Below are 12,786 nucleotides of genomic sequence, written 5' to 3' on the forward strand. Positions count from 1 at the left end.
CCCATTTCTAGCTCGATTCCCTCTAAAGGGCTTGAAGAAACACAAAGCCTAAAGCCTCATAAGGTGTGCGAACATACGAAGTCACATAATTGTTGCGAATATAATTGAATGTGTACCATATAGAAGCGTGTGCATGTACTTGTACATGCTTAGTTGTATCATGAAAAGATCCATGCGTGTGTTCTCTGAATATCGATCTATGGTATTTTGTCATATAGCATATTGCCTACCTACCTACTCAAATTCTGTCTCACAATTTCGCCCTCTTTAAGCAATAATAGCATGTTAATTTTTCTTGTTTCCAACCATAAAGAGTTAATTATTAGTTTCTTTATATTTTTATTACCTTTTAGTGACGGACTCCACGGAAAAGAAATGCCCAAGTGTGGGCACTTCTTAGCCATTATTGGGGCTGATTTGAATCCTAAATACACTCATTTGCACAAGGATAATACTAGGGAGACCAAATTTCTAAATTAAATTTTGTAAACCAAATGATGTAGATGTTGGTGATTTGATTATTAGTTAAGTGCTGATTATCGTGTTTATTTCTTATTCGTGACACATCATTTGATTTGCAAATTTGATTTGAAAATTTGATCCCCTAGTATTATGCTTTGCAAAATACCCTTGAAGGCTGTTTTTTTCAATTTTACGGCTAATATTGTCCAATCACCTTTAGTTGTAGATGGCCTCATCCTCCAATTGATTTAACCCTCTACCTAATTGGCTTTACCACTCAAACTAGATAGGTATGGGGCGTTGCGTGTAGAAAGAGAAGGGTACACGTAACTGCTTAACAAAGTAATACACGTATTAACCTGCATTATTATAAGCAGCCTTAGCTGCCTACAAAAGTAAACTATTTCAATATCTAAATACTCCTGTCGTCAATCTTTTCTCCTTGACCTGACCTTCCAATTATTTATAGGGCTATGTAAATTCTTGATTTTTTGGGTTATCACATGTAAATTCTTGATAACATTTCACTATACAGAAAAACACTTTAAACTCAATATGTAGTTTAGAAAAAAGGAAGAGATTTCTCCGACTATTTTTCTATTCCTGTACACCTTGGTTTATTCTAGGCTCTGGAATGAATAAATCATATTAGAACAATGGACATGAAAAAACAAAAAGTGTGTAAAAGGATAAGGAAAGGGGTGCGGAAATCATTTCTCTAAAAAACAAGAAAAAAACTCAACTAACTTAATAACGGGGGCAGGATTCCACAATGAAAATTTATTAAAGCATGACAAGTGGATAGATGGGAGAGTTTCCATTCAGTTGAGCTCTTTAAGTGTTTTTGTATAAAACTAATAGTTGTAGAACTATTTTCTTTCTACTTTATCATTATTTTAATATATTGTTTTAGTTATTTTTTGTGCTTGTGGAAAAATCACATTCATTTGTTTACCAGTTATAGAAAGTTGGGGGATTATAATTTGCGAGTAAAATATCGATGATAGTAAGAAGTGCAAAACAAGGTAGAATGACGTTCATGAATGGGTACAATGCCCTAATGACATATCCCTATAGTTTTCGGTCCCCGACGCTCCATTCCTCAATTAGCGTCACCCTTCATGTCATTCATCTTATTCCCCATAATACCATCCGCATAAAATAATAGAATTTGCAACTGTTTTTGATAATGATGTGACCCTTATTTGCCTATAAATATTCATTCACAATCCATGAAAAAATATAAATTCCCAGAATCTCAGCAACTGCATGCAAACGCCACAAGCAAGTTACAAAATTTCAAACTGATCATCATGAAGCACGTCGTAGTACTGGTATGGGTTTTGGTCTTGTGTTGTGTCTTGGTTAACAAGGATGGGCAAGCCCTAGCCATGGAGGACGAAATTGAAGAGTTGGCAGTAGCTCATGACTATAGAGACGCCCTCGGTAAGGCCATTTTGTTCTTCGAAGGGCAACGCTCGGGAAAGTTGGCCCCCGGCCTGCGAATAAACTGGAGAGGAGACTCTGCACTCTCAGATGGAAAACCTCAAAATGTATGATATTAATTATTTACGTGGCTTTAAGGAGTACATTTTCATGCACTATATAGTTTTTATTTTTCAAAAGTTATTACGTTTTTATAAACGGTTTTTAATAGGATCCTACATATTGTTGAATATACCTTAAATAAAATATATTATTGAAGAACTTATATACTAAAATTTTCTTTAAAATAAAAATAACAATCTAAATATATAGACCTTAAATCACTTTTAACGTGTATATCCCAAGATTATTTCTCTTCTTCAACTTACATCCATCTAGTTTGTAAGAATCTTGTAACGTAAGTATCTTCATCCAAGAGCCTTATTTCCATTACTTCCTGCCAAAACCTCTTTCTCTTCATAAGCTTATCGGGACACTCTTTATCCTCCCCATTAGATGAAGAACAAGGATTAGGCAATGTATACATCTTCCTGTAAAACCATGTTATTCCTTGAGTAATCTTATCCTTCCCGAATCCCTATATTTGAAAAAACTGCTAATGATATTTTAACTATGTATCTTCCTCCTTGTTACTTCCCTTTAATACTCTCTGAACTACGCCATGTTTGAAAATTGGAGCCGGAGAATATGTTTTCATGAGACAGTATTCATGAGAATATGTTTCGGATTACGCAGAAGTAAAAACTAAAAGTAAAATGGGGGTGTATATAAAAAATATGGGGTGTATATATCTGATGGTATTATGAGAAAATATGTCTGGTGTATTAAGATAAATTTTAATGAAAAACAAAAGTATGTTGTATTAAATATATGAGATGTATTTAACAATATGTGAAATTTTAATAAAACAATTATTTATAAATTTGCTGGTAACATATATTTGACAAGAGAACATTAACTTTAAATTAAATATGACGATATTTATGTTTTGTTGTGGTTTCAATGATGCATGCGCAGGTGAATTTGGTTGGAGGATACTATGATGCAGGTGACAACGTAAAGTTTGGGTGGCCAATGGCATTTAGTGTCAGCTTGTTGAGTTGGGCTGCTGTGGAGTACCAGCAGCCGTTATTTTCTGCAAACCAGCTTGGATATCTCCATACCGCAATCCGTTGGGGCACAGATCACATACTGCAATGTCACTCTTCAGCCACCACATTTTATACCCAGGTTCCAATTTAATTATATAGAAAAGTAATACAACTAAGAAGGGCACAATTTAGATTAAAATTGAAACCACATAAATGTTGGATTAAATTAAAAAAGGGGAAATTTGATATAGGTCCAATTTTTTTAACCAACATTAGGAATAGTCCAATTTCTTAAGTAAGTCCAAGCCCTTAAATTTAGGATTATTTTATTATCAACAAGTATTACTTATTGATAAGATTTATTATAAAAATTAATTTCATTTTAATTATCTCTTTAATTATTTCTTTCTTTGTTATTTTTATTCTTCTGTTCCGAACTCCATTTATAATTTTTTTTTATAATTAACTTATACCACAGGTTAATTGTATTTATCAACATATATGAAAGATTCATATTTATAATTAACATGTATCACTACTTAATGTATCTTACTTGTAGGCATTATATTTTTGTATTCTATAGTTAGGTTTCATATCTAGCTTATAGGTAGAATATACGTTCAATTGTCTATCTACCTATGCCATAGGTTTTTGTTCATAGCCTACCTATAACATAGATGAATTGTATTGCATATATATATTTTTTATATAATATAACTTTATTACAAAAGTTAATGAATTTAAATTTTTTCATCTAAAAAGACAAAATTGAATAATTGATACAAAAATATGTAATTAAATAACTAGACTCAGTCCAAAAAACAATCTATACTTTTGCACACCATTAGAAAATTACTATGTTGACTGAGCCTAAATCAAGACTCCTTAATTATAAACATTTTCACGAGTTTTTCTATTTTAACACCACTCCTTATCTAAGTACACCCACTAATTATTTAAAAAATAAATAAAATGGCTATATATAGCACATATTAAGGACACCCACCCACTGCTAGTGCTATCATCCCCCCACGGCAAATACACACCCACTCCAATGACTTCGTCATCGGCTCCTACTCCAGTAAAGAGTATGTTATATTGGCCATAAACCCTAACCAAGTAATATAAAATCAGTAGTATGCAATGTCAATAAAAAACTTCCTTCAAAGTTTAGTTCGATTTATATGAATATATAGTGTGAGCTACACAACTAATAGGCCCTAGAGTTTGGTTTGGACGATTATGTGGTCAGCCATGATGAATTTGACCCCTAGGGTTTCAAATGCTGGGAATGGTTTTATTTTATGTCACTTTAATTTTCAGTTCATCAATAATATAGGTGGGAGATGCAAATGCGGATCACCAGTGCTGGGAGCGCCCTGAGGACATGGATACGCCACGAACACTTTACAATATCACTTCTACTTCTCCAGGCTCCGAGCCAGCAGCTGAGGCTGCTGCTGCCCTTGCCGCTGCTTCACTTGTCTTTAAAGTGGTTGATTCCAACTACTCCACGTTGCTCCTAAGCCATTCACGATCAGTAAGGAGAAAAATTAATTTGAGTTCATCTCTTTTCAAACAAATTTTGTCTTGCTGAAATAAATTTGTATATACAGCTGTTTGACTTGGCAGACCAGCATAGAGCGTCTTACCAAGGCTATTGCCCATTTTACTGCTCCTACTCTGGCTATCAGGTAAAAACCAAAAGTAAAACTAGGTAACACTTTGATATTCCTAATTATTCACCATAGTAATGCTACATAAATGACATTTATGTACGATATTTTTTCAATAGAAGTATAAGATTTTCGTATACAAACGAATCTGGTCCTAATATATTCTTATTGCAGTCACTATGAGCTTATATATTTGGTTTATTGTGAATTGTCCAATTTAAGGATGAGCTGTTATGGGCTGCGGCTTGGCTATACAAGGCGAGTGCAGACACCAAGTATTTGAATTATGTCTCGAACAACCAAGCATGGAGTCAGGCAGTGTCTGAGTTTAGTTGGGATAACAAATTAGTTGGAGCTCAGACATTACTAGCCAAGGTATCACTACTATTTATCATTACTGTCATTTTAATGTTTTCTTTACGGATAATTAAAAAGAAGTAAGTTAATTCGTAAATTTTCACAGGAATTCTTCAGTGGAAATACGAATTTGGCTAAGTACAATAGCGATGTCCAGTCGTTCGTATGCGCACTGATGCCAGGGAGTAGTTCGGTACAGATCAGAAGAACCCCAGGTACACATGTTTATAACTTAATGATCAAATAAAGAAATGAATTCTTGGTGACTGATTATGATTATTAATATATGAGGAACTTTTTTTTAATGTTTGCAGGTGGACTACTTTTTACAAGAGATAGTAGTAATTTGCAATATGTAACAAGCTCAACCATGGTGCTATTCATCTACTCCACAACCCTAACTGCAGCACAAATTGGTGGAGTCCAATGCGGCTCGGTCTTTTTCTCTACCTCCCAAATCAGAACCTTTGCAAAATATCAGGTGATTAACAATCTCAAAATTTCTCATATTAAAAAAATGTCTTCAATAAATTGGAGATTGGGTGACGCCAGGGAAGGATCCTATGTGTGGGCAGCCTTCGGCTGTAGCCCACGTGGAATTTTAGGAAAAAGAAAATAGTAGTATTTATTAAATCAATTATATATCCCATTACAGCCCACCTGAGTTTTTAGGATTAAGGTTGAGAAACTTTAGTTCTTCGCCAATATCACTTTCTCTCACGCCATGTGAAATGTGGCTACCAACTAATTAAGTAATTTTACCAACTAAAACTTGAATATAATCGTAGTACTCTAGTAATTCTAATTAAGATAACAGTGGTATGTTTTCGTATATGTATTTAAGACTTACTACGTCTCCCTAAATAGATGTATAATTCTCATTATCAATAAAATAGAGAAAACTTCATTATGCACTTCTCACAAATGTATTTCTATTTCAAAATAGAGAAAACTTGAAGTGCACAATAAGTTATTGAAGTGTCAATAACAACCAAATTAAGGTCCAAACATGTTCATATAGTATATTCTAGTTGCATATGTGGAAAACAACATTCGGAGGCTTTTTGTTAGGTTGTGTACATAGCTTACGGATACAACCCACCTGAGAAAAAAATCCTAGTTCTGTCCCTCCGTATCGCTAAACCAAATTGTTGGTAAATTGTATCATTTTAAGTATTGTTTGATGTACATCATTGATCCCTACGTGTAGAAATACTAAATCGAATGATTTCTTTAATAGAGTTATTCTTTATACGGACACCATAATTCTTAGGCTACAAGGAAAGGATTCCTTAATCTACAAAAAGCTATCTACACGTATAAATTATTACAATACTTGAGATACAAGAAACCCTAAGTGTTCTCAAATTTTTATGTTCTATCACTAGACAACTTATACAACTAACAGAAACGACAACCTTTTTTCAATCGTTTATATTCAGGTGGACTACATCCTAGGAAGCAACCCCAAGAACATGTCATACATGGTGGGTTTTGGTAGCAAATACCCAACGCAATTGCACCATAGAGGTTCATCAATCCCTTCCATCAACGTCCTCCCAGCCAAGGTGGATTGCCAAGGTGGCAACAACTATTACTCCTCTTCCAATCCAAACCCTAATACTCATGTGGGTGCAATCGTTGGGGGTCCAGATGTAAATGACCAGTTCAACGATGCAAGATCAGACTATTCTCACTCTGAACCGACAACATATATGAATGCAGCTTTTGTGGGGACTGTGGCCGCTTTACTTGGTCAAGCCCGAACAGGGAGTTTGTAAATTGCAATTTCTTCTCTTTGATGTAAAACTGAATAATGTCTAGTTGTGCGTGACAAACTGACATACTACCCTTAATGTAAATAGTATAAACTGAACCCCCACGCTCATCAATCCAAGTGATCACAATATCTCATTTTATATGTGTACTCCACATGTCAATAAAGTATGCAAGGACACATACTTCCTCTACTTGTGTTACGATGTTTTAAATGTACCGTTCAAATATGCTACTTGTGAGCATCAAATTGCTCTCTATATTTAAATGTAATTGTACTAGCTAGAATATTACTCGTACTACAAAATCAGTTTCTCTCTTGATGGACTTTGATGAAAAGCTGAAAACCAATAAAGTTTTGAAACATTAGTAATAAGGACTAAATCCTAATTTTTCCTTAAAAAATGATCTCTTTAGTATGTATCACCCTTTTGTTAATATTTCTTACCAAAAATAATGGAGGGATGGGAGGGTGATTTCTAGATGTAATGATTCTCATCGCTACGGAAAGGATATATAAGTGCTTTGTACACGACTGTTGTGGAAGTGCTAATCTCGCCTGCTTTTCTTTATTGAACTTAAAAATTAAAAAAACACATTCTTTTGTTGATACCTGTCCTGATCGTGTTCCCCATTTTAAGTTTAATTTAAGGTTTCAATGATGAAGCCGATTATTATATGAATAGGGCTTCATTTTTATATATATCTGAACTTATCATGTTCCCCAATTTTGGTTTAATTTAAAGTTTCAGTAATGCAGCCGATTATTATATGACCAGGGCTTCGTTTCTGTACTTATCACTTGAGTCGTGTTCCCATATTTTAGGTGTAGGTTTCAAAAATGCATCTAATTAAAATATGTAGGTTTCGAAAATGCAGCTAATTGTTAAATGAATAGGGCTCGGTTTTTGTCAGTTTCATTCGTTTGACTATTTGTTTTTACGTTTTAGCTATATTTTTTTTAAGGTGAAATCGGATCAATAATACTCCCTTATGATAAAATAGTCGAAAGATAGTTTTGTAGTGAAAAAGTAAGATTAAATTTTCTTGGTGAAGATTGTTGATAAATTTAAATCAAAACTGAAATTTTTGTCAAATTTCCGTTACATGCAAGAATAAATATGAATATTTGCTCAACCCAACAGTTATTAATTACATTGTAAAGGGTATGAAACTGCCCAAATTGCAGTGAAACATAGAAGAAGCGAACTGCAGTGGAACTTAGAAGAAGAAGATGAAGGATAGAAGGAAATGAAGGCTTGTATTGATATCTTCTGAGTTGAATAGAAATTAATGCGAGAATTACAAATACTAGCCTATTAAAAATAACTAACCCTCCAACCTTCTAACAAACTCTTGTAGTAGTTTTCACCAGCTAGACCAATCTCCATTGTTCAATTATAAGCTAATCTCCACCACACATTTGTTAATACTCTCCTCAATCTCAACTTGGTAACCAAGCTGGAGATTGAAACTGTGGTTAAAAACTATGAACACTCATGGACAGAGGTCTATGAAGAGTGCTGCAATGTGTGGTTAAAAGTCCTTCCATCCCTTCGTTGTTGCATAGTTGAAGGGGGATTGGGTTTTGTTTGTGGCCTCAAGTTTTGGCTAACAGCAACCAGAAGCATAGACTGTGAAACACATTCAAATGCCAACTGTTATATGTACTCCATAATGCAAATATGCATTAGTTTTTAGACACCGTTTCTCAATCTCTAAGATCTGGATCAAGGGTAATTCCAGCCTCAGAATGAATCAAAATAACAATACTATATCCCATTTCATATCTTCCATTATTGTTCTCAAACTTGTCAACTTTATTTAACCGTACTGACTTTTGAACCCTAATCAATTGTGCATCCAAATGAAATACCAAAACAGCCTCAATATAGTAGTTGTAACACACTCTCGTCCCTGTATATCAACCATAGTGCGGGATTACCCTTTGTGGGAATTTATCGGCAACAACTTCATTCAACAATAGTTTCGGCCTTAACATTTACAAAATAAAAAATCAGCATACCATAGTGTGGCTTTATGAGACTTACCCACTCACAACACGGGATTGCTCTTTGTGGGATTTATCACCAACTTCATTTAACAACATTGGTTTCGACCTTAAACATTTACAAAATCAGATAATCAACTAACTATAATGTGGCTTCGGCATTAAGTATAGTGTGGCTTCATGGAATTTACTAACAACATGAGATTACCCTTCAAGAGATTTACTGTCAACAACTTCTTCAAACTTCATTTCTTTAAGAAACATACATTTGGACTTATAGTAGATACATGCTACAACTAAGCTTGTTAGGCTATCTCCAACCGAGTACCGACTCGGCCAAAGGGCCATAGGGCTAAAAATAGCTCGGAATGACATGAAAACCGTCTCCAATTTAGGGTTGGGCCAATGGGCTTGTGGGCCCCGCTAGGCCAAAACCCCCAAATCAAGGTAGCTGGCTGGCCATTTCCAACTAGCCAGCCAACCCTCCAGCGTTAGAATGTCACGCTTGACTTTGTGGCAAGTGGCACTCAAAATATGTCCGAAAACCTTATTTTAATATGGTAGTTTAATTTAATTTATTTTAATATGGTATAAAATATGACCTAACATTGTTCATTAAAATATAATTCTCTCAGGGCTATAAGGCTAAACATGGCCCTTTGACCCTCATTCGGTTGGAGATGGCCTTAGACTTGAGACTATAGGCTGTGATGGAGTAAAATACTGCCAAGAACTCCCCAATAATACTTCCCCGACATCGCACTTTGCAGTTTGGTACAAATCAGCAATTGTAATTTCAAGATTCAATAAGCAAGAACAAGAAGACTGCAAATAGAGAGACATGATCAATTAGATATACAGAGCACTGGTAGATGCATCAAGTTACCAAGAATTAGGATTTTGGAAAGCAGTGGTAGATGCATCAAGTTTCCAGCCCTTTCACATCCCCTAGGGGATAGGCCTTTAAATCCCCTTCCCCACCCCGAAAACAAAAAAAAGGAAAACAATAAAAAAAAACCCTCCAGTCCACACCAGGGCAGTCGATCGTCCTACCATGCAGTAATCCACGGGCCTCGCCTATGTGACACATATCAGCCGCAATTTAAATTTTTAAAAATTATGAAAATTATTATAAAATAAAATAAAATATCTATAAAAATCGTATCAGAAATTAAAAAAAAAAAAAAATTTATAATTCACTTTTTAAAAAAAAAAAATAATAATAAATTTTTAATATCAATAGTCTGAGTTATCCAATTTAGAGCATCTCTAGCGGGCCATGGATTGCCCCTGCCATTGGATACAGTTGCCTTTGGACCCAACAAATGTGCTCTGCCGGTGAAAAATGTGGGAAAGTAAACCAAACAGTGGTTCAAGAGACGAACAAACCCAAAACAAGAGAGCAAGCTGCAAGCCTGGCAGGAAGAAGACCCAAACAGCAGGCTTGGGATCGGAGGCCGTAGCAATCCCAAAACTGTGGGCTGCTGGACTAGAGACCAAACGATGTCGTTTTGAGGCAAGAGCCAAAGCTGCAGGCTTGTCTCGGCTCAAGGCATTTTTTTTTCTTTTCCCCTTTTTGTATTTTTTCTCGGTTAGGGTTTTCAAAACCCTAATACGCACTACTATTTTCTTGTTTTTCTTTCACTCATACAATTTAACATGGTAATGTAACATAATATAACACAATTTGCATATTCAAAATATGAACATATTATTTGCGTGTGGATGAACGTGCTATATATACACGCAATGTATAATATATAAAATATAAATAAATTAATGGTTAATGCATAATGGTAAATGTTTTCATGCTATCAAGAGCTTATAAAATATCGATTTCGTGGTTTAGAAAAACATTATTTGATAAAAACGAAAGAAAGCCATTGAGTGCTAGTTGTAGAAGAACTTTCTTCACGAACCTTCAGTTACTTAGCCGCAAAAGGAGTCTGCTAATAACATGTTGTAAGCCTATTTAACATAAGAATTATAAAAGGAGAAAATGTGCAACGATAAGAGAGAGAAGATAATAGGTGAATTTTGAGGTGTGTATTATCTCACCCTTTGTGCCTTTATCCTTGCATTTCAAGTCATATATCTTAATTAGGACACTATCTGCAAAATACTATAGAATTCCATAAAGATTTACACAATCACATTCTTAACTAAATTAGACTGCAACAAAATAGTTTTTTTTTTCTTAATACATTTTATTTACATATCTCCCACCATCTCTCCTGCACCTCTTAGATATCTCTTATTCTCCAATTTATTTATCCATTGTCACTAAGAAAATAAAAACTTAAAACAAAATAGTTATCAAACAAGCAATAGATTTCCTCAAAATGCAATTATGCTGCTAAATGCGCATACAGTTAGAGTTTTTTACTTAAAATCTTCTAGACGGTCCAATAATTCCCATTATGATAATATATATAAATATGATGTTGATGTTGATGTTGTAGGACAATGGACAAAGTCTTTATGTATGTGACATAGCTTACAAAGTCTTTATGTATGTGCTATGCGCGTTTTCATATTTTTATGACTTTGTGTGGTAGGCGAAGTTTTTAAAGTCCTCGAAGCCTTCTATTATTCTATATTTCGTTTCCTATAAGCATTTTCACATCTTTATGTTCAACCTTCTAGTAGAGTCAATGAACTACAGCCTAACTATATGCGCGTTTTCATTCCTATAGTTAACTCGTTAACCAAATTTTCCAAACACTATATATACCACCCCACACCCAACCAACATTCACACAATCAAACAACAAACACACCTGCTCATCAGTTCATATTTTACAAAGAAAAACAGAGAACTTTTTCTTTCGAAGCTCTAACTGCAGCAAAAGAAATTAAGATGGCCGAGAAGACCCAACAGGATTATCCTGCAGCACCAGCCAATCATGGTTACCAAAAAAGTGATGCTGAGTCTTTGCTATCTGCTGACGAGCTCAAACGCAAGAAAAGGATCAAATTGGCCATGTATGTTGCTATTTTCATTGTGTTTCAGATCATCGTCATAACCGTGATTAGCCTTACTGTGATGAAAGTTAAGACACCGAAGGTCCGACTAGGGAACATCAACGTACAAGAACTCAACTCCATCCCAGCAACACCTTCATTCGACACAAAATTCACAACCCAAATTAGTGTCAAGAACACAAATTGGGGTCCTTACAAGTTTGATGCTAGCAATGTGACGTTTTTGTACCAAGGAGCCACTGTCGGGCAAGTTTCTATTCCAAAGAGCAAGGCTGGAATGCTTTCCACCAAAAAGATCACTGTCGAAGTGAGCTTGAGTTCAAGTGCATTAGGCAGTTCCAATCTTGGGAGTGAACTGACCAGTGGCGTATTGACTCTCAACAGCGCGGCTAAGTTGAATGGAAAGGTGGAACTGATGCTTATAATGAAGAAGAAGAAGGCCTCCACCATGGACTGTACCATTGCATTTGATCTGTCATCAAAGACCCTCAAAAGTTTACAGTGCAAGTAGATAGGGATCCTGCAGGCTACATAATTCGCATAGCATTTGTATTGCGACTAGCTCTTGCTTTGTTGTATTTATTCTTTTATTCGTTTCCTCTGTGTGGCACTTTGATTTGTTATCCATTAGTGATACCACCCACTTTTTCTTGTCCATATTTTCATCTGGCTTAGTTATCTGTTTACCAGAAACTTAAAAGCACTTACCTGGGATTTTTCATGCATCATATCTCTTTTGTTTTTTCTTTTGATACCTTACAAGGAGAATTTTTATTTTCTTTTATTGTATAACTTTTTTTCTCCTGAATTGTTATCTTTTGAAAGGCAGAGGAGTTCTTTTCTTCAAGCATGACATACCACTTCCCTTTAATAAATTACAAAGCAGAAGCAATACTAATTGTTTTTTTGGCAGAGAAAAATAGAGCTCATTGAGCCAGTACAAACTAAGAGTTCATAACAATAAAGTACCTGGAGAGAAAAA

General features: G+C 34.9%; 2 protein-coding genes across 2 annotated transcripts; both read left to right on the forward strand.

Annotated features, from left to right (window-relative positions):
* The first annotated feature begins 1,694 nt into the window (after positions 1–1,694).
* Positions 1,695–7,131, forward strand: LOC137711569 (endoglucanase 20-like). Its single transcript, XM_068450821.2, has 8 exons — positions 1,695–2,015; positions 2,926–3,138; positions 4,339–4,539; positions 4,616–4,693; positions 4,898–5,050; positions 5,139–5,247; positions 5,347–5,513; positions 6,475–7,131. The coding sequence occupies exons 1-8, from the start codon at positions 1,695–1,697 to the stop codon at positions 6,811–6,813; spliced, it is 1,581 nt and encodes a 526-aa protein (XP_068306922.1). The 3' UTR covers positions 6,814–7,131.
* A 4,433-nt stretch (positions 7,132–11,564) lies between these two features.
* Positions 11,565–12,461, forward strand: LOC137711650 (late embryogenesis abundant protein At1g64065-like). The gene has a single exon (XM_068450904.2). It carries the CDS (start codon positions 11,680–11,682, stop codon positions 12,313–12,315), a length of 636 nt encoding a protein of 211 aa, XP_068307005.1. The 5' UTR covers positions 11,565–11,679; the 3' UTR covers positions 12,316–12,461.
* The last annotated feature ends 325 nt before the right edge of the window (positions 12,462–12,786 follow it).

Source organism: Pyrus communis, chromosome 6, assembly GCF_041283825.1.
Source record: "Pyrus communis isolate YQ-2024b chromosome 6, ASM4128382v1, whole genome shotgun sequence".
Taxonomy (NCBI): domain Eukaryota; kingdom Viridiplantae; phylum Streptophyta; class Magnoliopsida; order Rosales; family Rosaceae; genus Pyrus; species Pyrus communis.